The 26701-nt window shown below is 51.1% G+C and overlaps 2 protein-coding genes across 6 annotated transcripts in view; one reads left to right on the forward strand and one right to left on the reverse strand.

The window, feature by feature from the left end:
- Positions 1–19598, forward strand: part of Pole (DNA polymerase epsilon, catalytic subunit) — a 57533-nt gene extending 37935 nt beyond the window's left edge. For 3 of the 4 annotated variants that reach the window (XM_090320367.1, XM_090320368.1, XM_090320371.1), the window contains 17 exons: positions 3335–3475; positions 3742–3895; positions 3972–4078; positions 4233–4409; positions 4490–4713; positions 4791–5011; positions 5805–6009; positions 7331–7504; positions 10213–10338; positions 12901–13033; positions 14345–14519; positions 15864–15995; positions 16141–16334; positions 17921–18121; positions 18484–18609; positions 19009–19098; positions 19212–19598. In XM_090320367.1, the coding sequence (XP_090176493.1) occupies positions 3335–3475; positions 3742–3895; positions 3972–4078; positions 4233–4409; positions 4490–4713; positions 4791–5011; positions 5805–6009; positions 7331–7504; positions 10213–10338; positions 12901–13033; positions 14345–14519; positions 15864–15995; positions 16141–16334; positions 17921–18121; positions 18484–18609; positions 19009–19098; positions 19212–19325 (2694 nt within the window). In that variant the 3' untranslated portion in view covers positions 19326–19598. Of the gene's footprint in view, positions 1–3334; positions 3476–3741; positions 3896–3971; positions 4079–4232; positions 4410–4489; positions 4714–4790; positions 5012–5804; positions 6010–7330; positions 7505–10212; positions 10339–12900; positions 13034–14344; positions 14520–14612; positions 14698–15863; positions 15996–16140; positions 16335–17920; positions 18122–18483; positions 18610–19008; positions 19099–19211 lie in introns of those variants that run through there. The other variant, XM_090320370.1, reaches the window with a different exon arrangement.
- Positions 19599–21579: 1981 nt separating this feature from the next.
- P2rx2 (purinergic receptor P2X 2) lies at positions 21580–25634 on the reverse strand. Of its 2 annotated transcripts, XM_090320520.1 has the most exons (11): positions 25455–25634; positions 25059–25194; positions 24705–24776; positions 23771–23846; positions 23599–23695; positions 23441–23521; positions 22779–22917; positions 22426–22556; positions 22181–22271; positions 21975–22040; positions 21580–21895 (listed from the first exon to the last, which is right to left on the reverse strand). In XM_090320520.1, the coding sequence occupies exons 1-11, from the start codon at positions 25628–25630 to the stop codon at positions 21665–21667; spliced, it is 1296 nt and encodes a 431-aa protein (XP_090176646.1). In that variant the 5' UTR covers positions 25631–25634; the 3' UTR covers positions 21580–21664. The 2 variants fall into 2 exon arrangements, with proteins under 2 accessions (XP_090176646.1, XP_090176647.1); XM_090320521.1 differs by lacking the exons at positions 23771–23846; positions 24705–24776 and having other exon boundaries at positions 25523–25634.
- Between the last annotated feature and the right edge of the window lie 1067 nt (positions 25635–26701).

The following is a 26701-nucleotide window of genomic DNA, read 5'->3' on the forward strand; positions in this document are numbered from 1 at the left end:
GGATGCCATATTGAGAGTTGGTCAAACTATAGGACGAGGTCCTTGTAAGTTGTGTGGCCTCATCCCGAGTGTCTCATTGCGCCCTTAAAAGAATTACACAACAAAGCCTGTGAGTGTTACGCAGAATCTGGTCAGAGTCATTGCTCAGGAACAGGACAGCTGCTTTTGCTCTACTGATAAGCTAGGCCCTGTGGACATTACATCAGTGCTGTCTTTGAAGCAGAAGTAGGACTAGGCAGACATTTGTTAGGTTGTTGTTAACAGTTTTATTGGGATATAAATTGACATACCATACAACACATGTATTTAAAGGGTACAATTCAGTAGTTTTAGGTGAATTCAGTGGCAGAACTAGAGCCATAGTCAATTTTAAGATATTTTCATCACCCTCAAAAGAAGCTTTACACCCCTCAGGCCACCACTGGCCCTCCCCCAAACTTCAGCCCTAAGCAACTACTTTCCCTTTAGAGATTTACCTGTTCTTGATGTTTACTTAAAATGGAACCATCCGGCTGAGTCTTGCACTTACCAGTGTGATTTCTTCAGTATGGTACCAGTATTGGGATATTGGGACTTGAAGTCAGGGCCTGGGCATACTCCCTTGGCTTTTTTTTTTTTTCAGTCCTGGGGCTTGAACTCAGCCTGGGAACTGTCCTTGAGCTTTCTCAAGGCTAGAGCACTTTGAGCCACAGCACCACTTCCAGTTTTCTGGGGGTTGATTGGAGACTGAGAATCTCACTGGGACTTTTCCAGTCTGACAAAGCTGACATTGAACCGTGACCCTCAGATCGCAGCCTCCTGAGTAGGTAGGATTACAAGTGTGAGCCATCAATGCCCAGCTGTCCATTTTATTTTTATGTAATATTTTTATTATAAATCTTTTGTAATAATAACATACTCTTAGAAGTCTCTATGTCTAACCTTGTTTCCCTGTTCTGTTATCTATTGGCAGCCATTTTTATTAGTTTCCAGTTTATCTTCTAGAAAAGCAAACAGGTCTGTGTCCCTTTTTACACTCCAGTGCTGTGATAGTGCATGCACTTGTTTGAAAGTGGATGAAATTTCATTCCTTCCCAGGACCTGTGGCACTGTGGGTCAAAGTGGTCAAGCACTAGCCTTGAGTGAAAAAGCTCAAAGAAAAAGCCTGGCCCTGAGTTCAAGCTCCATACCCACCCACCCCCACCCCCCATAAATTAGGTCCTTTTCAGCATTGTCAAGAACCATGTAGAGTGAAATGAAATATCCTTTCTATCAGTCCTATCTTTGTCTCTCCCATTTTCCAGTTAGTGAGGAAGTGATTTTATAAACTTCATGTTCATTATTCCGGAATTAAGTACATTGTCTTTTTTACGAAATTCACAAGAGATGGTAGATGCAGAGTATTTTTTTTTTAAATTTTTTTGCCAGTCCTGGGGCTTGTACTTGGGGCCTGAGCACTGTCCTTGGGTTTTTCTGAAGGCTAGAGCTCTACCACTTGAGCCATAGCACCACTTCTGGCTTTTTTTTCTATGTATGTGGTACCAAGGAATCGAACCCATATCTTTGTGCATGCTAGACAAGCACTCTACCACTAGGCCAAACTCCTGGCCAGATGGATAGTATTGTATAGCAATCAACATGTGAAATAGTTCACACTCTCATGTTTTGTTTTCTCTTTGCCTCGCCCTTGGATTTATCCTCTCTGGCACTATAGTGTTACCATTTCTTCTCCCCATCCCCAGTTTTGGGGCATGAACTCAGGGCTTGAGCACTGTCCTTTGAGCTTTCTCAAGGCTGGCATTCTACCATCTGAGTCACAGCGCCACTTCAGCTTTTTTTTTTTTTTCTGTGTATGCAGTGCTGAGGAATCAAACCCAGAGCTTCTTGCATGCCAGGTGAGCACTTTTTTCACTAGGCCATGATCTCAGCCCCTAGTACCTTTTCATAGTGTTGTACTAAAGGGGTCATATAGTACTAGGCCCTCGAGTTCTGACATCTTTCACCTAAAGTAGATGGTTCTTTAGAATTCATCCAGGGAAGAAGTCAGAGAACTCATGGCTGGTAGGTGATATGATTTCCACTGGCCCTTTCTTCCTTACAGAGCCCTAACCCTGTTGCTCCTTGCGCTTAGTGGGAAGAGACAATAGAGAGTGACTCAACTGTAGAAATCTCTTCCTCTGTTGCTGTTGGTGGTGGTAGTCATGATCATGGGGCTTGAACTCAGAGCATGGGCACTGTCCTCAAGCTCTTTTTGCTCAAGACTAGCACTCTGCCACTTTGAGCCACAGTCCCACTTTTCAGCTTTCTGGAGGCAAGAATCTCATGGACTTTTCCTGCCTGGACTGACTGCCTTTGGACCATGGTCCAAACCTCCTGAGTAACTAAGAGTGTAGGTGTGAGCCACTAGTGTCCAGATCTGTTTTTCTCATAGGATTATTTTTGTTTTAAGTTAGCTAACAGTTGTCTGTTTATTTTACTATTGAACCTGTTCAGAGAACAGCTACAGTTGCTGTGAAGTCTTTGGTCTTTACATATGGGTCATCCTGGGTTGACAGCTGCTGGCTCTCTTCTCCCATAAGAATTTTTTCCCATTTCTCTAGTTATTGTTGTTATATCAGAAAACGTTATTTGTCCCTGGAACTTTGTGTGTCTGTGTTTGCTGATACTAAGAGTGAATTCAGCTCAGGCTTAGCTTTAAACTCTGAGCTTCCAGGTCTGAATGTCCTTTCTGAATAGTGAGAATTACAAATATGAGCACTGATTTCTAGCTACCCTGGACATTTTACATCTGATATTGTTGTGACTTTGAGCATTTGGAGAACATTAGAAAGCCATTAATTTTAAACACACACATATCCTCCACCAATTCCTATCTTATCTTCTTTGTGCAAAGCTCAACTCAGCTTGCAAAGCCGCTGCTGAGTTGCTTTGGATCTGCCTGTGTGTGCACAGCTTGTGGTGAGCCTGGGACTCTGTTGGTCCATGCAGAAGATTAGTAAACCACTGTCTAGCACCCATCCCCCATACTCCTGTATATATCTGCACACCTATACATTGGCTGCCCCAGAAACTTCCTTCCAGTCCTTTGGTGAGGCAAACATGATTTCTCTCCAAGTTTTTGCTGCCTGTTCCTTCCAGTTAAACCCATGAGAAATCAGAGGAAAATAAACTAAGTTCTCTTCCCCCGCACTAGTGCCAGCATCCCAGTGTGAATGCTCCTCTGCTCTTCAGAGGCCTCAGGTTGTGGTTCAGATCTTGTGGCTGTGACCATTAGGAGAGATGGGCTGACCACTGTGGACAATGGAAGTCCTAGTACTCTTAAGTCTTGACCAGCTTATCACTTCATTGTTACCAGGTAAATCGGGCTCTCCCTCGTTCCAACATGGTCTACAATCTCTATGAGTATTCAGTTCCGGAAGATATGTACCAAGAACACATCAACGAGATCAACACGGAGTTGTCTGTACCAGACATCGAGGGTGTATATGAGACTCAGGTGACTGTCTTAGCCACTTGCTGATCTAACAATGAAAGAGACAAGGCCATATGAGGACAAACCAGGGCAGTTGTAGGTGATAGAGGAGAAAGGCCCATCTGAGTACAGGCTAAGGGTGTGTGCTCTGTCCCATGGGAAAGTGTATCTCAGTAACAGTTCTGCCAAAGCAGCCTATGGGTTGCTGATGCTGTGGCTACTGGACGAGCCAAGGATGCTAGCTAGAGCTCTCTAGTTGGCCTTAACTCACCTATCTTCCTACTCTTCAGGTCCCATTGTTGTTCCGGGCTCTTGTGCAGCTGGGTTGTGTGTGTGTGGTTAACAAACAGCTGGTGAGGCACCTTTCAGGCTGGGAAGCTGAAACCTTTTCCCTTGAACACCTGGAAATGCGTTCTTTGGCTCAGTTCAGCTACCTGGAACCAGGTATGGCCCTGCCAGCTGCCTTGTCACTCGCTCTGACACTCCTGCATCTCCGGTGACAGTTTATTTTCTTCTGCAGGGAGTATCCGCCATATCTACTTGTACCACCACTCACAGGGCCACAAAGCCCTCTTTGGAGTCTTCATCCCCTCACAGCGCAGAGCATCTGTGTTTGTGTTGGACACGGTGAGTTGCTGGGTATGGGGAATGTGAGAGTGTATGGGTTGGGCAATATCTGAGGAAGGAGGACATTCTTCCTACTTGAATTAGGGATGAAATGGCAAGATCACCCTACTTGGTTCTGCACCGAGAGGGACTAACGTGGCTGACATTTGCTTAGGTACGTAGCAACCAGATGCCCAGCCTCAGTGCTTTGTACTCAGCAGAGCACAGCCTGTTGCTAGAAAAGATGGGCCCTGAACTCCTGCCTCCCCCCAAACATACCTTTGAAGTTCGGGCAGAAACCACCCTGAAGACCATCTGCAGAGCTATTCAACGCTTCCTGCTGGCCTACAAGGTAAGGAACTTGGGGTTCCTCTGTGAGAGGAACCCTGAGCTGGGTTTTATCAGGGTCTTTCTGCCTTCTATACAACCTAGGAGGAACATCGGGGGCCCACACTCATTGCTGTCCACTCCAACTGGGATCTGCGAAGGCTAACCAGTGAAGTTCCTGTCTTGGAAGAGTTTCCATTAGTGCCTATCCGCGTGGCCGAAAAGATCAGCTATGGAGTCCTAGACTGGCAGCGACATGGAGCACGCCGCATGATCCGGCACTACCTCAACCTTGACACTTGCCTATCACAGGCCTTTGAGATGAGTAGGTAAGGCCAGAGGCAAAGTGCCTACAGTGTCCAGGCAAGCCATTCTCTTCCCCAGGCTGACCCTGGCCTCTGTGCAGGTACTTTCACATTCCTGTTGGAAATCTGCCAGAAGACATTTCCACCTTTGGCTCTGATCTCTTCTTTGCCCGGCACCTCCAGCGCCACAACCATGTGCTCTGGCTATCCCCTACTTCCCGTCCTGACCTGGGAGGGAAGGAGGCAGATGACAACCGCCTGGTCATGGAATTTGATGATCGAGCCTCTGTAGAGATCAACAATTCTGGCTGTTACTCTACTGGTAAGTGGGAGATAGGTGAGATTGGTACTTTTTTTTTTTTTTTTTTTTGGTCAGTCGTGGGATTTTATTTCTGGGCCTGGGCGCTATCCCTGAGTTCTTCAGCTCAAAGCTATCACCCTACCCCTTGAGCCACAATGCCACTTCCCAATTTTCTGGTGGTTAGTTGGAGATGAGTCTCATGGACTGTGTGCCTGGACTAGCTTTGAACCATGATCCTCAGATCTCAGCATCCTGAGTAGCTAGGTTTACAGTCCTTGAGCCATTGTGCCCGGCTGGCACTTCTTTTTTTTTTTTTTTTTTTGCCAGTCCTGGGCTTGGGCTCAGGGCCTGAGCACTGTCCTTGGACTTTCTCAAGGCTAGAGCTGTACCACTTGAGCCTCAGCACCACTTCCGGCTTTTTTCTATGTATGTGGTACCAAGGAATCGAACCCGGGTCTTCATACATGCTAGGCAAGCACTTTAACCACTAGGCCAAACTCCCGGCCCCTGGCACTTCTTTTTAAGGATACTAGGTTTTAGGATATTAGTGCTACAAAGAGGATTTCATTATGGCATTTCCATATGTGCTACAGTGTACCATGATTAAACTCACCACCATCCCTGCTCCTTCACCTCCTTCCCTGACTGGACACATACTGTGCCAGACCTTGCTGCGTGACATTGACTGGATGCATGCTGTGACTGGCTTCACTATGTGGCACTATCTGTTTTGTGGAGTGACTGGCATAGGGCCTTGGAAAATAGTGGCACTGGTGCTCCCTATAACATGTGAATAAGCAGTATCTTCTTGCAGTGTGTGTGGAGCTCGACATTCAGAACCTAGCAGTCAACACCATCCTCCAGTCTCACCACATCAATGATATGGAAGGGGCTGGCAGCATGGGCATCAGCTTTGATGTGATCCAGCAGGCCTCTCTAGAAGACATGGTCACAGGAAATCAGGCTTCCAGTACTCCAGCCAGTTATGATGAGACAGCCCTCTGCTCTAGTACCTTCAGGTAGGTGCCCATCCTCCCAGACAACAGTGGGGAGGCCGCCTTAACCTCTTCCCTGACTTTGAAAACTAAGGCTTAAGACAGCGTCTTTTGGGCTTCCTTTTCCCTAGTCATTGTGACGCCATGTTTCCTACTTTGGTCAGTATCTCCATGACTCCAAGGATGTGTCCTGCCTAGTTAACAGTGACTGGTCTAGGTGCTACCTGCTGAAATGCTTACAGCCAGAGGCATTTCTTAGAAAGCACTCCGTGGCCACATATGCTTCTCAGTATGACTAGAGGTGGTCTGTAGGAACTCCTGTGTGGTCAGGACTTGCTCCTAGTGGTGGAACGCAGTGCACACATGGAGAGCTTCTTGTGCACTCAGCTCTGCCTCAGTACCCATAGCAATGTAATCCTCTACAGCAACGTAGTCATCACCCATGTTAGAAATGAGGAAACCAAAATCAGAGAGGACAGGCTTGGTATATTGCAGTGTGGATGAGTGATTCTAGAATCTATGCCTCAGCCATATTCCTATTGCCTCTGCAATAGGATAAAAGGAGTTGATTAGAGCAGGATCTAGGAAGAGAGGGGCAGGGGCTGTATGGTTATGGCAGAAAATGGCATAATTGATTCAATTTTGAGGGACAGATGGGTTAGACAGACGGTCATTCAAGGGAAAGATCAGTCCTCCAGTCACTTAAGGGAAAGGTTGCTTTGGGTGCAGCAGAGAGAATTGTAACAAATAAGATCTCAGGACTGATACTGTGTGTAGGTTCTGTTGCAAATCTGTTGCTGACCCTAGTGAAGTTGTTCTAGTTCTCTCACAGGGTAGAACTTTGAAAACATCATCTAAACTGGGGTTCCAGTGCCAGAGCAGTTGGCCGCTATACCCTATAAGGAAACTGGGGTGGGGGTATGGATCAAGATCTAGAGTATACCACAGAGGCAACTTGTTCATAGTGGCAGGTGCTTTGTGGTTTCACATGGCAAGTGACTAAATGGTCCATTAAAAGAAGGATTGGAAAAGTGGGAAGCCCAGTCTGAAAGGCAAGAAAGGAGAAATGCCTTCTTGTCTCTGGCTAATAGCTTAAGCTGCACTGCAGGCACTCATGATATACTCACTGTCCCATGCTCTACTTCTCCAGAAGGGCAAGAGCCTCTCTCACATATCTCTCTGTCCTGACATGGGCATCTAGGGAACACTTAGTGGTGAGAGAGGTGGTAAATGGTGAAGTGAGGAAAAGCTGGTGAAGTATTGGGCCAAGAGATGTTTTGGGGCTGGTGAGACAGCAGTGGTGGCAGTAGTATAAAGCAATGAGATGTCTTTATGTTCCTCTCAGGATCCTGAAAAGCATGGTGGTGGGCTGGGTAAAAGAGATTACACAGTACCACAACATCTATGCCGACAACCAGGTGATGCACTTTTACCGCTGGCTTCGGTCACCAAGTTCCCTGCTGCATGACCCCGCCCTGCATCGGACACTGCACAGCATGATGAAGAAACTCTTCTTGCAGTGAGTGCTTTACACCAGCTATGAGGCTATAGGATGGGTGGATGGAGTCCCGACTCTGGGTTCAAGGTGCACACCAGTGGAAATGGCCCAGAGCCATCTTAGCTGCCCTAGTGGCTCTGGACAGGCCCCCTTCCCGAGGTCTGGCAGTGTGTCATATTGTACCTCTCCATTGCACTAATAGCTCACCTTCCTTGCTTTGGTTTGTATTAATTGATAATGCATGTTAGAAACTGACTGCCAATGACTCGCTCCTGTAATCCCAGCTAACCAAGAAGCTGAGATCTGGGAATCATGGTTCAAAGCCAGCACAGACAGGAAAGTCCATGAGATTTTTTTCCCTCTGATTAAACCACCACAAACCCAGAAGTGGAGCTGTGGTTCAAGTGGTAGAGAACTAGCCTTGAGCTAAAAAGGATACCTCCTGGGCACTGAGTTCAAATCCCAGGACTGGCACAAAAAGCAATCATAATAATAATGTTAGAAAACTATATGTGGATGTAACATACTAATGGGCATTCAGACTATGTCTAGTCATATGCTGTTATAAATAACAGTCACTATGCACTGGTAACTCAGACCTGTAATCCTTGCTACTGAAGCTGAGATCTGAGAATCTCAGTTCATAGTTAGCCCAGACAAGAAGGTCTGAGAATATTATCTCCAGTTAACCACCAGAAAACTGTAAGTAGAGCTATAGCTCAAAGTGGTATAGAGTGCTAGCCATGAGGAGAAAAGCTCAGGGACAGCACCCAGGCCCTGGGTTCAAGCCCCATGACAGACCAAAAAAACAGTGAATGGGGGCCAGGAGTGTGGCCTAGTGGTAAGAATACTTGCCTAACATGCATGAAGACCCAGGTTCAATTCCTTGGTACCATGTAACATAGAAAAGGCTGGAAGTGGTGCTATAGCTCAAGTGGTAAAGTTCTAGCCTTGAGAAAGCCTAAAGACAGTGCTCAGGCCCTAAGTTCAAGGACCAGGACTGGCCAAAAAGAGCCGGCTACGGTGGCTCCTGTGGTACCTGTAATCCTAGCTAATCTGGAGGCTAAGATCTGAGGATCATGGGTCAAAGCCAGCCCAAACACTAAAGTCCATGAGACTCTTATCTCCAATTAACCACTAAAAAACTGGAAGTTGTATTGTGGCTCAAGGGGTAGGGTGATAGCCTTGAGCTGAAGAGCTCAAGGACAACACCCAAGCCCAGAGTTCAAGCCCCATAACCGACGCCCCCCCCCCCCAAAAAAAAGAGTGAATGCTGTCATTCATTGTATTTACTGTAACCAGGTAGTATTGCCAAGGGTCCCTCTAGATGCTCCTTAGTGACAATATTTGTCCCACTTCTGACACCATCCATACATATGGTAACTTTATAGGATGAAAATAATATCCGTGTGTGTGTGTGTGTGTGTGTGTGTGTGCGCGCGCGCGCACAGAGGCTTGAACTCAGGGCCTGGGCTGTGACCCTTAGCTTTTGTGGTCAAGGCTAGTACCATACTACTTGATCTACAAGTCCATTTCTGACTTTTAGGTGGTTAATCAGAGATAAGACTCTCAGGGTAGGGAATGTAGCTTAGTGGTAGAGTGCTTACCTAGCATGCATGAGGCCCCAGTTTGATTCACTAGTACCACATAAATATGATATTAATAAAATAAATAAAAGTAACCACTATAACAAAAGTAATTTAAAAGAGAGAGCCGGGGGTGGGGGAAGGGAAATGGGGACCAAGGTATGAGAAAGGGTAGCAATGTTTGTGAAGTAATGCACTTTCTATCTGATGAATATAATGTAACCCTTCTATCAATAAAAATATTTGGGAAAAAGAGAGAGAGAGAGAGAGCTAGGAATCTCATGAACTTTCCTGCCTAGGCTGACTTTGAACTGTAATCCTCTGCTGTCAGCCTCCTGAGGATTCTAGATGTGAGCTACTCACACTGGATAAGTGCTTCTCACTTTATGACTATTTTGGGTTTTCTTGTTTTGGTTTGGGTATTTTTTGTTTGTTTCGTTGGGTTTTTTTGTGGGTCATGGAGCTTGAACTCGGCCTGGGCTTTGTCCCTAAGCTTTTCAGCTCAAAGCTACCATCCTATCTCTGAGCCAAGCCCCACCCCCCCCCGTGCCCAGCCCTCCTGTTTGGCCTGAGCACACCTGCCAACTCCACCACTGTAATGCTAGAAGGGCACACATTGCTTCTTTAAAGTGACATCTTTCAGATAGTTGGTAGCTTTTTGGAGATGCATACCCTTGATGGCCTGGGCTGTTTTTCTGGTGTTCTTAAAATGAACCTCTTAACTTGCATGATTTTGTGGGGTTTTCTGGGTCTAGAGAGTAGTGAGCCATTTTCCCAGGTCACCTCAGATCACTTACAGGAAGAACTCCTTTTAAAAAAAAAAAAAAACAATTATTTTTGTGGAATTCTTCTGCAATATAGAAACCTTTGCTTTGTTGGGTGCAGTGGCATGCACCTATGGTGACGAGTAGTCAAGAGACTGAAGCAGGAGAAGCTCCTAAATCCAGAAGTTGACCCCCTTCCCAAAAAGAAAGAAAAATCGCTTCATTGCTTTTAATTCTTAGTCCCTGCTCTTCTCTTGCTTCTGGTTCTAAGTATAGTGCAATTTTTCCCACTTCGAGATCACCAGAATTTACCTTGGTGTTCTCTGGTTTCACTTTGGATCAGCATGCCTCTTACATTGATAATGAACTTACTCTACAGGCTTGTTGCTGAGTTTAAGCGCCTGGGGTCATCAGTCATCTATGCCAATTTTAACCGCATCATCATCTGTACAAAGAAGCGCCGAATTGAGGATGCTATTGCCTATGTGGAGTACATTACCAATAGGTGGGTAGAGAAGGTTTCTTGTAATGCAGCTGCTAGGGCTTTGGAGAGATGCTGTGACCCTCACATATGTGATCCCTGCATTTCAGAGGCAGAGATTGGGAAGATTATGATTACAGGCCAACTTGTTTAGCAAGTCCTTATCCAACAAGCCTGATATGGTCATCTTGACTATGATTTCAGATCACAGTAGCCATAGGTAGGAGTTTCATGTTCTAAAGAAATCTTTGGAGCACAACATGAGACCCTACCTCAAAAATAACTAAAGCAGCTGGGTGCTGGTGGCTTACTCCTGTAATCCTAGCTACGGGGAGACTAATATCTGAAGATCATAACTCAAAACCATCACAAGCAGGGAAGGCCACTTAACCGCCTAAAAACCAGAAGTAGAGCTATGACTCCAAGCGGTAGAACACTAGCCTTCAACAAAACAGCTCAGGGTCAGCACCTAGGCCCTGAGTTCAAATCCCACGACTGACAAAAAATAATGGTTAAAATAAAGAAGGGCTGAAGATGAAACACAAGTGGTAGAGGACCTGACTAGCAGGCATGAGATCCTGAACTCAAAACTCAGTGCCACCTAAAACAAAGGTTCCATTATGAGCTGGTGCACAGAACTTTCACAGACACAGATGTAGGCTTAACCCACATGTGGTTCTAAATGGGTCACCCATCAAGTGCAGATCTTACCTCTGCTGGAACCAGTGCTACAGTTCTGACTTTAAGCAGCAATATCTATATGCAATGCAGCCACGTACATTCCCACATTTTGTGGGTCCACCAACTTACACCTTACAGACTTCATTATAACAAGAAAAGAAAGCCTGGGCTAGGAGTTTGGCCTAGTGGTAGAGTGCTTGCCTAGCATGCACAAAGACCAGGGTTTGATTCCTTGGTACCACATACACAGAAAAAAACAGAAGTGGTGTTATGGCTCAAGTGGTAGAGCTCTAGCCTTGAGGAAAGCCCAAGGACAGTCAGTGCTCCAGCTCTGAACTTCAAGCACAAGCACTGGGCAAAAAAAAAAAAAAAATAGGAAAGGAAGCCTGATTTATAGTGGAGGCTCTTCCCCCTATGGAACATTCACATGAAACAAACTCAGTTGAAGCTCTTCTCTAAGTACAGAGAGAGGCTGCTCCTGGAGCACAGGGAATCCAGGTAGAGCTAGCTAAACACAGCATCCAGGCACAGTATCAAGGCACTACTAGATGGAGATACCAGATAGTAATTGTGGGAGACAGAGGGGAGAGAGTCTCATTCATAGTCATCATGAGCAACATATGACCGAGAAATGTGCCCATACTCTTCAGACCTCCTTTGGGCCTTCACAGGGTTCAGGAGCTCTCGGTACGCTTTCTATCTGTTACTGTCTTACTGTGTGCTGACAGGGCTGCCTTTGTCCCATTGTTTCAAGGTGGCTAGCTGAAACACTGGAAAAGATGGCCCTGTCATCCACATGGGTAGGCTGAGGTGGGCTGCACTAAAAAACAAATCTCCCTTTTCACATCAAGCTGAGAGTGGGCATGGTAATAGGAATGCTAATAAGGATCTCCTCTTTCCCTCCTGTCCTCTACACCTGAGGACAGGTTAGTCACAGGAAGGCCAGCATGGCTGACAGTAAAAGAATGAAGAAATTAATGGTAGTTCATGCCTGTAATCCTAGCTATCAAGAGGCTGAGATCCAAAAATTAGGGTTCGAAGCCAGCCTGGGCAGACAAATCCAGTAGACTCTTATTTCCACTTAACTAGTAAAAAGTTAGAAGAGGAGGTATGGGGGCCGGGAGTTTGGCCTAGTGGTAAAAGTGCTTGCCTAGCATGCATGAAGACCCAGGTTTGATTCCTCGGTACCACATACATAGAAAAAAGCCAGAAGTGGTGCTGAGGCTCAAGTGGTAGAGCTCTAGCCTTAAGAAAGTGCAAGGACAGTGCTCAGGCCCTGAGCTCAAGCCTCAAGCCTAGGACTGGCAAAAAAAAAAAAAAAAAGAGGAGGAGGTGTGGTTCAGGTGACAAAACATTCTTGGCGTGGGTGGGGGGAGGGAAACTAAGCAAAAGCATAAACCTCTTGAGTTTAAGCCCCAGTACACACACACCACATAAGAATCTTACCAAGGGGGGGCGCCGGGAGTTTGGCCTAGTGGTGGAGTGCTTGCCTAGCATGCACAAAGACCCTGGTTCTATTCCTTGGTACCCTACATACATAGCAAAAAGCCGGAAGTGGTGCTGAGGCTCAAGTGGTAGAGTGCTAGCCTTGAGAAAGTCCAAGGACAGTGCTCAGGCCCTGAGCTCAAGCCCAGGACTGGCAAAAAAAAAAAAAAAAAAAAAAATCTTACCAAGAACTTGAAAGCAGGAAGTGGTGCTTCAAGTGACCTTACTTAGACTGGACTTCTGGACCCCCTGCGTGCAAGGTTCACTCTCTGGCTGGCTTTTGAGATAGTCTCCCCAGTATCCTGGGAAGTCTGAAGGACAGTATGTGTCCACTTGAAGTTTCTTTGAAAGTAGATTGTTGTAAAGATAAGGAAGTGGAGAACAAGAGACATTTAAGCAAGGTTTTTGTTTGCTTTTCAGTATCCATTCTAAAGAGATCTTCCATTCCCTGACAATTTCTTTTTCCCGATGCTGGGAATTTCTTCTTTGGATGGACCCATCTAACTATGGTGGCATCAAAGGAAAAGTTCCAAATAGTATTTACTGTGGACAGGTAAGAGAGCTGAGTCATGACTCTGAAGTGATTGTGGACCCATTCACCCATTGTAAGTACCATGTGCTCCACGTCCTGCCAGCAGCAGTAGAAACACAGCTGTGTGCACAGTGGTTGGCTCAGAGTGCAGCATCAGGCCTGACAAAGACAAGGATCTTGCCATAGAATGGGTTTCTAGCAAAGCTTGGAGGAAGTAGAGAACCACCAGCCCTGAGAGATAGCAGGGAAGGAAGTGGAAGTGTGCATAGCCATGTCACTCCTGCCAGGACAGCAGGCATCCTGGCAGTCAGGTGCTTGCTCTGGCTAGTGAGTGAGAAGTCATTGCCCAGCGTGGGACTCAGCATTACTGGGGGTGGAGGATTCTAGCTTCCACTTGGCTCCTGTGATAACAGCACACCACAGGAGGACCAAGAGAGGTAGAACCCACTCAGTGTCAGTTCAGGAATGGACTTCAGGTGAGGAAAGTTGGTAAGGGGGAGTAGGGGGCACACAGCAGTCTGAGTGTGACAGTGACCAAGTGGGAGCTATGTCTAGGGTGAGTGGTGGTAGCCTCCGGGAGGCACATGGAGAAGGAGAGTCACCTTTGATAGGTTGTATGGCATCTGTGAGTTGAGACATAGGAGTCACCTGGTACCAGAGCACCTAGGGCCTTTGTCCTCCTCTAAGTGCTGCGAACAAAGAGGGAAAGTTCTTCAGGAAGAGGTCTGATGGGAAATGAGACTGAAGCTGCATTGGGCACCAGGGTTCCAAAGAGGCGCCAGCAGGCGTAGTTCTGGGTGGGGTTAGGTGACGGAACAGACCTGACTAGAGTGTTGGATCCACAGATACGTGGCACCTTACTTGGCTGAGGAAGGAATTTGCTGGTTACCATATAGTTCTGATTAATTCTCCTGGGTTTTTTTGTTTTGTTTCAGTCATTGTTTTCTTTTTTTGTCAATCATGGGGTTTCAGTGCCTGGCTACTCTCCAGCGCTACTGCTTTAGCACTGGAGGCACACCACCACTTCTAGCTTTTTATGTGTATGTGGTACTGAGGAATCGAACCCAGGTTTTCATGCATGCTAGGCAAGCACTCTACCACTACACCACACTCCTGGCCCTAATTCTCCCCCTTGAGAGGTGGGAGTTCAATAATGTTTTCCAAGAAGGCAAATGAGGGCTGGGAATGAGAATAATAGTCCACCAACCACCCAAGCACAGCAAATGGTGCACCTCACAGAGCACTGCTGCTTGTATTGCTGGTAAGATTCATTAGTCCTGTGACTAGTCCTGCCTCCAGCATTATTGCCAACATGGATTGTCTGTATTACAGCAAGACTCTGAGGCTGGAGAAGGAGCTGAGGATAAGCAGGAGGATGAGGAAGAAGGGGGAGAAGAGGGTGTGGAGGAATCTGAGGTAGAGGATTTACTGGAAAACAACTGGAACATTTTGCAGTTTTTGCCACAGGCAGCCTCCTGCCAAAGTTACTTCCTCATGATTATTTCAGGTAAGCCTAGAGTTAGGATGGAAGGGTAGTTGGATAATAGTTAATGAAAGTATTAATGTTCTATGTTATTTCTTTTCTCTTTTTTCCCCTTAGGGTTAATCTCATGTGGTTACTGTATCTGACTTTGTTACCTGGTATATTGTATATACATTTGTTTATTTGAAATAGAGAAGAGGGGAAAGCAAGATATTGGGAGGGGTGAAGGGTGGGAGACAGGGGCAAAAACAAGAGAAGGGGTATCAATGTGCCAAAAGTAATGTGCCCACTACCTGACGAATGTAACTGTAACCTTACCCCGACAATAAAATAAAAATTTTTTTAAAGTTAAAATAAGGCTAGAGCGAGCTTCTGCCTTCTTTCTTTGCCCTAGTTTATGGCTCCATGACAGAACAATGGAGGCCTCTCTGTCTTCCCTTCAGTCCTTTTGGAGACCATGGGAGCAGCCTCCCCTGGGAATATCATGAAGGGATTTCCCACTTCTCCCAAGATCTGTTTACAGCAGCTCAGTTGCCTACATCACTGGAAGTATGTTGGCATAACACACTCGCTGCTAGCTTCTGGAGCCTCACTTTATTTACCTTTTTTTTTTTTTTTCCCCCAATCCTGGGCTTGAGTTCAGGGCCTGAGCACTGTTTTGGACTTTCTCACCACTTGAGCCTCAGCCCTTCTGGCTTTTTTCTATGTATGTGGTACCAAGGAATCGAACCCAGGTCTTTGTGCATGCTAGGCAAGCACTCTACCACTAGGCTAAATTCCCGGCCCCAAGCCTCACTTTTTGCTAAGGGGTCTTGTTTGGTGTTTGCAAACCAAGTTATCCAGGTTATGCCAAGGGCATATAAATTATACCCCTTTGTTATTCAGGGCTATTTGTTAAAACAAATAATGTTGAGCATGGCAAGTTAAACTGTCATCAGGTGTGCACACTTTTCTATGTGTCCCCACAGCTGTACTGACAGGTGGTTCATGTGTGATTACTTATATCTTTACCTCCCTCCTTAAAAGTCTTTTCAAGTTATCTCCTAACATTGCAAGTATGTGGGCTCAGGCCCTTTCAGGCGGCATTCTGCTGCTATAGCGGGCCGTTTTGGTTCACTGTCCAGTGTGAAGTTTATGTGCTGGTCTTTCTAAGCATGAACCAAGTATCAGCAAATTCCATTCTTGTGTCTATTTCTTCAGCTGACTTAGGATTTATTTTAGGGCAAATAAAGCTGTCACTAATACTAACATTTCATCCATGTTGTCTAGCAGTCAGACCAGCCCTAAAGGGCTCCCTTAGATTCTGAACCATGTCTTAACAGTACCATCTCTCAAAGCCTATGGCCTGTGCCTGCCTCTCTTCTGCAGCATATATCGTGGCCGTGTACCACAGCATGAAGGATGAGCTGAGACGTAATGCCCCAGGCAGCACCCCTGTGAAAAGAAGGGGTGCCAGCCAGTTCTCCCAGGAGACCGAGGTAGCAGCAGGAGCCCTTCCTGGTGAGCACTCCCTGTCACAACAGGCACTGATGTGTGTTAGGATCCCACCCTGCTACACATCTCTGGTGGTCCAGGCAGATGGATGGGAGGTTCCAAGGGTCAAGACTGGCCAAATCCTTCCCTCTACATCTTATCCTCTTCCCAGGAATGATCACTTTCTCTCAAGATTATGTGGCAAATGAGCTCACTCAGAGCTTCTTCACCATCACTCAGAAGATTCAAAAGAAAATCACAGGCTCTCGGAACTCAACTGAGCCCTCAGAGATGTTTCCTGTCCTCCCGGGTTCACACTTACTGCTCAATAACCCTGCTCTGGAGTTTATCAAATACGTCTGCAAGGTCAGAGTCACATGTGTCCCACAGTCATTCCACTAGCATTTGTTACCTCTCTGTCACATACTGCTGAAGCATTTGGACTCCAATGTGACAAGACAGGAGAGGCCCTAGGCTCAGTAGGACTGACAGTGTACCAGGAGGGGCAGGCCAGTTCACAGATGGTACCCTGAAGAGGAGGCCTCTGAGGGACCTGGTTCCATGTGCAAAGGTGGAGGCTCTAGGCTGAGAGAGCTGATGTGAGGGTGAAAGTTGTGACAGGTAGAAGACAGAGGAAGTTCATAGGTCATGTCAACAGTGGGCCTACCACAGAACCATATCTGAACTCCAAGACCAAATGAGATGACTTGGAAGCTTCCTTTCTGGGAAAGGCAGGCCTGAAGTTCATTGAGGAGTCATGTTACCAGACAATAACCAAGTTATACTTCTCAGCATTTACTGTCCCTGGACCTTATAAGTACTAGCAAATACTCTTATCGCTAAGCTATACTCCAAGCCCTTTGTTTTTCTTACTGTTGAAAGTTCTTTGTGGTTTTTGTTTTGTATTTTAAAAGTCCGTTATATTCCTTTATGTTATGTGTCTCTGGTGTCATATCTTAGGAGCTTAGGGCTTTAAGGGCACAAAGATTTTTTTTTTCCCTAGTTTCTTCTTCAAGTCCTATAATTTTGGATTCTGCCCTTAGTCAGTGGTCCATTTTGACTTCATCTTTATACTATATGCATCTATCTGTAAGCTGAGGATCCTACGTAGGGAATCCAATTATTCCAGATTTCTCTACTAAAAGATTTTTTTATTAATTTATTAACATTGATTTTTACATATTTCAAATGTCATGTTTAACAAGTATTCAAGAAGGGAATCTATATACAATCACTGGTACTTAGGTTTGAGAACATAATTATAATTAAGCTGAGGGTTTGTATATCATAGATATTAATCTATATAGTATATAGCCCATCATAGATTTTTATGTCTTTGTAGTTATGTTTATATCTCCAAGGCCATGTCCATAACATTAGGTACCCAAATATTGAGTCATCGCTCTTGTACTGTTTGGATCTAATATCCACATATTCAGGATACTATGCGCCTTTTGTCCTTTGGTCTTGACTTATCTCACTCAACATGATTCGCTCTAGCTTCATCCTGAAAGATTTTTAAATATTTATTTATTTATTTATTTTTGCCCGTCCTGAGGCTTGAATTCAGGGCCTAGGTACTATTCTTGAGCTTTCTCATGGCTAGTGCTCTACCACTTGAGCCACAGCACCACTTCTAGGTTTTTCTGTGTATATGGTACCCAGGAATCAAACCTAGGGCTTCATGCATGCTAGGTAAGCACTCTACCACTAGGCCAAACTCCCAGTCAGTGTTATCTCTTTTGACGAATGTTTGGCAAATTCCCCAGTGAATCCTCCACCTACCATCAGGGAACTTGTACTATATAAAAACAGTGGTCCCCTGATAGTCTATTGGGATTGAAGAAGAAATGAAATGATACTGAGAAACAGGAGCTGGCAGAGCAGTTCCAGTTTGGATGGAGTGCAGGAAGGCCTGGGTGATGCTTCCTGATAAGCTGTGCTTTTCACAGGTGTTATCTCTGGACACAAACATCACCAACCAGGTGAACAAGCTGAACAGAGACTTGCTTCGCTTGGTGGACGTTGGCGAGTTCTCTGAGGAAGCCCAATTCAGAGACCCCTGCCGCTCCTATGTGCTTCCTGAGGTGATTTGTCACAACTGTAATTTCTGCCGAGACCTGGACCTGTGCAAAGACTCTTCCTTCTCTCAGGTTGTACTCAGCACTTCTGAAGCCAGAGGTGGGGCCCTCCTGGCAGATCAGAGCCTCTAGACATGTGGGGCAATCACACAGCTCCTGTTGTGTTCACCACTGTGAATTGTTCTTGTTCCCTTCACTCATTCTTCTGTGGACTAAAAGCAGACACACAGCCCTTAAGCCACTTTGCTGTCACATTCTACAGTGTTGTCCTATTAAAAGTCAGTGTGGGTGGGAGTCCTAGATGGTATGGAATACAGTCATAAGTGGTGATTGTCCTCTAGGCCCAAATGTCCCCTACTGGAGTGGAGATGCTGCCAACTGTAGTTGTATGTACACCATGCACACTGACTACTAACCCTTCCCTGGTCTCCTAGGATGGAACTGTCCTTCCTCAGTGGCTCTGTTCCAACTGTCAGGCTGCCTATGACTCGGCTGCCATTGAGGCAGCCCTGGTAGAAGCTCTACAGAGGAAGCTGATGGCCTTCACTCTGCAGGACCTTGTAAGTGCCCTCAGTGGGCCCAGGGGACTGAGTGACAGTGTGCTGTAGGAAAGTGACACCTCCCAGTGGGCAGTCCTTGTTCCTGTGCCCTGCCAGATCATTCTGTCAACGTCCGTTGGCGTCCGTGGCCATAGGCAGGAACAGCCTTGTGGCACTTGATTTGGTGGAGAGTGGACAGTTAAGTGTCAAGGAACAAAAGAGCAGCAGAAGAGTAGAGTGTTGCCAGCTGCAAGGCAGTCCTGCCGAGGGCCACCTAAGCAGAAGTCTGAGGGACCTGCCCTGGCAGCCATTAGGGAAGGGGCTGCACAAGGAGATGAGTCCCTCCCCAGTGGCCCTAGGGCTACAGCACAGCTGGCCTGTTGATGAGCCGAGCCTCGTGGTGCTGCTCCCTCATTTCAGATCTGCCTGAAGTGTCATGGTGTGAAGGAGACCCACATGCCTGTGTACTGCAGCTGTGCAGGAGACTTTTCCCTCACCATCCACACTCAGGTGAGCTGTTCTCCCTCGTCGTCCACACAGGTGGGAAGTTCTCTCTGATAGGATGCTATTTGCCTCTCCTCTCTAGGTGGGACCAGCATCAATCTATCTCTTTGTTCCCACAGATCTTCATGGAACAAATTGGAATCTTCCAGAACATTGCCCAGCACTATAGCATGTTATACCTTCAGGAGACCCTGGAGTGGCTACTGCAGACAGGTCCTCTATCCAACTCTTAGCAAGCCCAAGCCGAGGACATACTGGCATCTGCATCAGGGACCCTGTGCTCCAAGTGGCTGTGTACCTGACCACCTGACTTTCCAAACTCATGACCAGAATCCAGGCAATCAGAAGCAGAGAACACCATGGGAAGCTCAGAGGTGGCATAAACGAGTGCAGAAGTAGAGAATGACTCCATCAGCAGGCACCTGCTGAAGCACGTCATGAGCTGAGAAAAGTAGCATGTAAAGGGTGTTTTCCCATGAATAAACGTGCTTTGAGGCATCAGCTTTCTATACCCTGCTAGGTCACAGGAAAAGTCCTTCCAAATTATCCTTGCCCATCTCAGGTCTCGCCTCTCATTCAGAACCTGAGATTGGTCCTGAAGTAAGGTATGGGATGAGGCGGGATAGGTGGGTTCCATGGCCTTGGTGGAGTTGGAATCTCACTTACTCCCTGGAGAAATGTTTCCTCTGCATCCTTGTGGGAACAGGTCTTGAATCATTTCCAGGAAGTACAGATGCAAAAATCTGTTGGAGAGACCAGGAGACATTTTCTCATTGTCTCTGGACCCCATTGAGAGCAGTCAAGGATGTCTCTGTCTGCTCCATACATCCAGAGTGAAGCCTGGAATTTGATCTGGGTTGAACCTGGTAGATAGGGTAGCTATCTGCCATGAGCCTACCTAGTCCCTGCAGGGTCCCCTCTGTGTGCCAGGACATCTGGTCCCTTCATTAATCTCAGATGAGGCTATGCATCTCACTTTTGGGTAAGTGTGTTCTTTGATCTCCACTTCTTTAGATCAGAGTTAAGAGGGCACTAGACAGATCTGTCGATCTAAAATTCTGAAACCATAGGCAATATGAGCCCCCCAGGAAGGCCCTACAGTGGTTTAGAGTGTGATTGTTGTGTTTCTGCTGTGATCCTCGTCTCTAGAAGTTAGCATCTAGCATCTGTAGGGAGAAACTGGACACCACTAGGACCTGCCTGCCTGGAATGTGGACTGAGCCAGTGTTCTGGGACCTCTTAGTGGAGCTCAAATCAAATTAGGCAGTGACGGGCGGCGGAGGGGACTGACTCGCCAGGCTTCTTGGAAGCAGAAGCAGAGAGGATGGGTGAAGGGAGCTGACAGGGCTGCCCAGTGGTCCAGTGGCACAGCCACTGGCGCCAGTAGGCCTGGGTTACTCAGGCAAGCCTGGGGCTCTGAAATAAGAAACCAGGGCCTCGGAGCTGTCCAGGGATCTAACTAGAAAGACTGGTTTCTCCAAAACCATGAAGAGCTAAACCCGTAGTGAGCCAAAACAGATCAGGTGTTTGGTAACCTGTGGAGGCCATACCCAAGGGAGGGAGAACTTGGTGAGTGTGGTGAGACAGCATCTAAGCTCTCTGCAAACACCAGTGGAGCATCCACAAGGCATTCCAAATGCAATCTGCAGGGATGCATGACAAGTCTTCCCTGCCCTTCCCTGTGTTTACCACCCTGAGACTCAGTATCCTGGCCTGTAACATGGTATGCCTTCCAGCACCTAGCACACTACTGCCCACATGTGCTTATGTACCAAGTTCCAGGCTCCTGGCACTCTGTCCAGCCAGCAACAACACTCCCCTGACTGCAGCCAAGGACACAGTAACTAGATTGTCCCCCAGCCCTGATGTCATTAACTGACAGCTTTATGCATTCCCTACTCCCCATCACAGCATTCCTGCCCCTGCCCCCTGCACAGGTTCTGAACATGGTGTGCCTGTCTAGATGCTCACCCTGTGTTGTACCCTCCTGGGGTCATAGCCTTCCCCCAGAAACAAGGCCAGAAGGCTTTTAGTCACAACTTTATTGGGTTCTGAGCATGCTATAACTTCCAAGGAAAAGGATCTAGGCAGTTTGGAGTTATAAAACATGAGAGGATTTTTCCCCAGTCCCAAGAGCAGGGGTGGAGCCCCTTAGAACTGCTCTGTCTTGAGCAGGAAAGGATGGTCGGTGTGCAGGAAAGGGTAAGTCTTGTGAAGGGGTCAGCTGGGGAGGAAACAGCAGCAGGACTCTGCCTCTCCCTAATAGTCCCTGGGAAGGGGAGGAAGGCAAGCCAGGAGGGAGAGCACAGCTCTTGGTTCCCAGTTACACAGAGATATACAGAGACTGCTGGAGTGTGCAGGTCCTCCTCAGCTGCCAAAGCAGCTAAGGCTCTGTTTCTGGGGCCCTACTGGGCCCAGGACTGCAGCCTAGCAAGGACAGGTAGTCAGAGTTGGGCTGAACTTTAGGGTTTGTGGGTGTGGATCCTGTGGGGGCTCCTCATGTAAAACACCTCTGTCCTATGAGACAAGAGTGTCCCCCATCTGCTGGAATGGGTCAGAAATGGGGCGAGGCCTAGCTCTGCCCCTTGTCCCGAGGTCGGCCCTCCTGGCCTGACGAAGGGATAGGTAGCTGGTCCTGGGAGTGACAACTGGGCGGAGGACCCTGGCCCAGAACAAGGGCAAGGGTCATGGGCCAGGTACTTGAGGGATGTCTTGGGGCACACACCTTGTCGAATTTCTTATGGCTGTAGATCTTGTTTTTGTTCATGAACGTTAGCAAGATCCAGTCACACAGGAAGGAACCCTAAGGCCAGTAGACACCAGTGGTTAAGAGGCTGGCAGATCCCTGCAACCCCACCCAGACCCACAGATGGGTTCCTTACCACCCCAATGGAGGTCAGAGCAGTGGCCACATTAATGATGGTGGGAATGAGGCTGAATTTCCCTGCCTGGGGAGAACAGGCTTGCTTTTAGACATTTGGCTTGAGAAGGGGTGCCAGGGACATGGAGCTGTGTTAGCTCAGGCCTAGACAAAACCCCCATGGTGGGCTGGCAGGGATGGCGGCCCCAGTATTAGGGCTGCATGTACCTGTCCGTGCACAATGACATCAATGCGAATCCCGTAGGCTTTGATGAGTGTGCGAGTGGTGGTGCCATTTGTGTTGTAATACTTGGCAAACCTAGGGTGGGGTGAACAAGAAGCTCTAACCAGGTTTCTTGACCCTTGGGGTCCAGTATTCCTGAACTCCCATCTTCCTAGGGCCACTTCTGAGAAGCCACAAGCCAGGGTGCACTGCAGTTTGTCATGGACCCAGACAGCCTGAGGACAGGTACCTGAAGTTGTAGCCTGAGGAGGCAGGGATATGCTTTGGGTCAAGCCTGCGGAAGGAGTACTTGGGATTGCACTCCGATTCAGAGAGGTCCAGGTCACAGTCCCAGTTGATGATGACCCCAATGACGCCACCCTGCACAGAAAGAGGCAAGAGTGGGGTGGAGGGGGGCACAGAGCCCTTAGGAGCCGAGCCCCGCCTCCAGGCTGCTCCAAGCCAAAGGTGAATGTCCAGCATGGGAGGCCTGTGGAGCGGCTAGCACCTGCTGTGGGGCCTGATGGCAAGATCCATTTCAGTGCCTACGCCACAGACCCCAGAGGGCACGGCGGGCTGCCCCGCCCCGCTCCTTGTCCTCACCTTTTGGGCCAGCTCTGTGAAGTTCTCCCCGGCCTGGTCCACGATGAAGCCCAGCCTGAAGATGGGGCAGTAAGGGTCAGAGTCGTGGTCGAACGTGCAATGCTTCAGGTAATCTCCCCTCTGACTCGCGATGTTTCCCCTAAGGGGTAAGAAAGGCTCGTGCCCCGCAGCCCAGCAGGCACGCCCGCCGGAGCCCCTCCCGCCGGCCCCCACCCCGCCGGAGACCGCTCCCCGCCGGAGCCCCTCCCGCCGGCCCCCTCCCCGCCAGAGCCCCTCCCCGCAGGCCCCCCTCCCCGCCGGAGACCCCTCCCCGCCGGCCCCCTCCCCGCCGGAGCCCCTCCCGCCGGCCCCCTCCCCGCCGGGGCCCCCTCCCCGCCGGCCCCCCTCCCGCCTGCCCCCCTCCCCGCCGGGGCCCCCTCTCGCCTGCCCCCCTCCCCGCCGGAGACCCTCCCCGCCGGCCCCCTCCCCGCCGGCCCCCCTCCCCGCCGGAGCCCCTCCCGCCGGCCCCCCTCCCCGCCGGCCCCCCTCCCCGCCGGCCCCCCTCCCGCCTGCCCCCCTCCCCGCCGGAGACCCTTCCCGCCTGCCCCCCTCCCCGCCGGCCCCCTCCCCGCCTGCCCCCCTCCCCGCCGGCCCCCTCCCACCAGCCCCCTCCCGGGTCTCACTTGGAGAACTGGAACTTGGGGTAGTGGATGCTGTTCTTGATGAGGATGGTGAAATTCGGGGCCATGTGACCCAGGAACTGGCTGCGGAGGCACGGGCAGGGGCTGAGTCTTCCCTCCCCGCCCGCCCGTCCAGGAGGGCCGTGAGGAGCCCGGCGCACCTGGCGGAGGCCCCGTCCTCCAGCGGGCACCAGGCCGACACCTCGCAGGTCCTGGCGGGCCCGTGGTAGTAGGGCACGCAGCGGCCGGTCCGAAGTCCTGGGGGCAGACGGCGGCTGTGAGGTCCTGGGGCCCGGCTCGGCTCGGACCCCCACCCCACCCCCGCGCACCGACCGTGGCCCAGCATGTCCAGCTCCCCGGGCGCACAGTCGTCGTCTGAGTGGCAGACTGCGTTCTGGACTCTCAGGCTCTGGGGAAGACACTGGGCGTGGGCCGCGGACCCTACGGCGAGCTGGGCCCCCATCCCCGCTGGGCCCCCTCCCCACTCCCGCTGGGCCCCCATCCCCGCTGGGCCCCCTCCCCACTCCCGCTGGGCCCCCCAACCCTGCTGAGCCCCCCATCCCCGGTGGGCCCCCTCCCCACTCCCGCTGGGCCCCCCAACCCCGCTGGACTCCCCATCCCCACCCCGCTGGACCCCCCATCCCCACCCCCGCTGGGCCACCCATCCCCGCTGGGCCCTCCCTCCCCACCCCGCTAGACCCCCCATCCCGCTAGACCCCCCATCCCCGCTGGGCCCCCCATCCCCACCCCCGCTGGGCCCCCATCCCCGCTGGGCCCCCCATCCCCAACCCCGCTGGCCCCCCATCCCCACCCCCGCTGGGCCCTCCATCCCCACCCCCGCTGGGCCCCCATCCCCGCTGGGCCCCCCCAGCCCCACCCCCGCTGGCCCCCCTTCCCCACCCCCGCTGGGCCCCCCATCCCCGCTGGGCCCCCCATCCCCACCCCGCTGGGCCCCCCATCCCCGCTGGGCCCCCCATCCCCACCCTGCTGGACCCCCCATCCCCGCTGGGCCCCCTCCCCACTCCCGCTGGGCCCCCCAACCCCGCTGGACTCCCCATCCCCACCCCGCTGGGCCCCCCATCCCCACCCCCGCTGGGCCCCCCATCCCCGCTGAGCCCCCATCCCCGCTGAGCCCCCCATCCCCGCTGGGCCCCCTCCCCACTCCCGCTGGGCCCCCCAACCCCGCTGGACTCCCCATCCCCACCCCGCTGGGCCCCCCCATCCCCACCCTGCTGGACCCCCCATCCCCGCTGGGCCGCGCGCTCACCTCCGGGCAGGTCCCCAGGGCCTGCAGGGCGGTGACCTCGATCCTGGTGACCACGCTGAACACGCTGCCCCCCTAGGCGGGGAAGGGGTGGAGGGCGGAGGGCGTGGGTGGGCGGCGCCGCCCTGCCCGCCCCGTCCCGCCGCCCGGCCTCCCCGGTCCCCACCGTCCTGCCCGCCCCGTCCCCCGTCCCCGCCCGCCCGCCCCCGACCCCGCCGCCCGCCCGCCCCGTCCCCGGTCCCCGCCCGCCCCGTCCCGCCGCCCGCCCGCCCCGTCCCCCGTCCCCGCCCGCCACGTCCCGCCGCCCGGCCTCCCCCGTCCCCGCCGCCCGCCCGCCCCGTCCCCGCGCGCACTCACCTCTGGGGGCTTCACGTACTCCTCGACGTCCCACACTCGGCGCCCCGACGCGGTGATCCCCTTCACCTTGGTGACGACCGAGCTCTCGGGGCCCGTCTCGCGCTCCTGGTAGCTCTTCTGGACGATGAACACGTACCTGCGGGCGGGCGGGCGGGGGCGCCGGCTCCCGAGGCGGCCCGGGACGACGGGGCCGCGAGCGCCCCGCCGGGCCCGAGCCGTGAGCGTCCCCCCGCCCCTCCGTCCCCCCGCGCCCCCGTTCCCCCTCCACGCGCCCCGCGCCCCTCCGCGCCCCCTCCGCCCCCTGCTCCCCCCCGCCCTGCGCCCCCGTTCCCCCTCCACACGCCCCGCGCCCCTCCGCCCCCCCTGCTTCCCCCGCCCCCCCCCCGCCCCGCGCACCACACGAAGTAGAGCAGGATGAGCAGCTGCACGGCGCGGTGCACGACCCCCAGGCGCCGGCTCCGCACCACCACCACCTTGGGGGTCTCGTAGTCCCAGAACGCCGACCAGCAGCCCCGAGCCAGGCTCCGGGCCGCGGCCGCCGCGCCGGGGAGCTCGGGCCGAGCCGCGGCCATGGCGCCCTGGGTCCGGGCGGTCGCGGCAGGACGCCCGGTCCGCCCCGGTCCGCCCCGGTCCTCCCGGTCCGCCCCGGTCCGCCGGGCGCCCCTCCCCGGGCGTGGCCGCCGCTCGGCCCGCGGCTCGGTGTCCCCCGTGCTGGGCGCCCCCCTCCCCACGGCCCCCCCAGGCCCCAGCCCAGCGGGAGCCCCGAGGGGCCGGCGGGGCGGGGCGGGGCGGGGCGGCCGGGGGTGAAGGGGGGGTGGGGGGGGAGAGGAGGGGAGGGGCGGAGGCGCCAGGGCCCTGCGCACCGAGCCCCACCTCGCCACATCCCGCACTTGCGGAAGCTCCAGCCTCTGCCACCCCGTTTACTACTTTGTAACAAATCCTAAACCATCATTGAGTGTGTGTGTGTGTGTGTGTGTGTGTGTGTGTGTGTGTGTGTGTGTGACAGAGAGAGAGGAGAGACAGACAGACAGACGACAGGGACAGAGAAAGAGACAGACAGAAGACAGGGACAGACAGACAGAAAACAGGGACAGACAGAAAACAGGGACAGACAGAAAACAGGGACAGAGAGAGACAGACGACAGGGACAGAGAGACAGACAAGACAGGGACAGACAGACAGATAGAAAACAGGGACAGAGAGACAGAAGACAGGGACAGACAGACAGAAAACAGGGACAGACAGAAAACAGGGACAGAGAGAGACAGACGACAGGGACAGAGAGACAGACAAGACAGGGACAGACAGACAGATAGAAAACAGGGACAGAGAGACAGAAGACAGGGACAGACAGACAGAAAACAGGGACAGACAGACAGAAAACAGGGACAGAGAGACAGAGACAGGGACAGGGAGAGACAGTCTGCTTTGCTCCATTAAACTACTTGATTAAACTTGCCTCAGGCAAGACATGGTAGAACTGGTTTGTAACCCCCTAGAGGCTAAGGCCAGAGGATGTGAGTTCACGCTCAGCCTGACCTATACAGTGAGACCTTGTCTCAAAACATTTCGTTTTTTACATTTACCTCATGTTTTCCGTGTATCCATCCCTATTTTCAGTTACTGGAAGCATATACCTTTGG

The sequence above is a fragment of the Megascapheus bottae genome, chromosome 28 (genome assembly GCF_031878675.1).
Source record: "Megascapheus bottae isolate mThoBot1 chromosome 28, mThoBot2.hap1, whole genome shotgun sequence".
In the NCBI taxonomy this organism is placed as follows: Eukaryota; Metazoa; Chordata; class Mammalia; order Rodentia; family Geomyidae; genus Megascapheus; species Megascapheus bottae.

Coding starts and splice junctions, on each gene's coding strand:
- P2rx2 (XM_090320520.1), bottom strand. CDS start 25,630: ATGGCCGCGGCTCGGCCCGAGCTCCCCGGCGCGGCGGCCGCGGCCCGG. Junction 24,777..25,058: donor AGTACGTGAAGCCCCCAGAG/GTGAGTGCGCGC, acceptor TTCCCCGCCTAG/GGGGGCAGCGTGTTCAGCGT. Junction 23,847..24,704: donor CCCTGGGGACCTGCCCGGAG/GTGAGCGCGCGG, acceptor TGTCTTCCCCAG/AGCCTGAGAGTCCAGAACGC.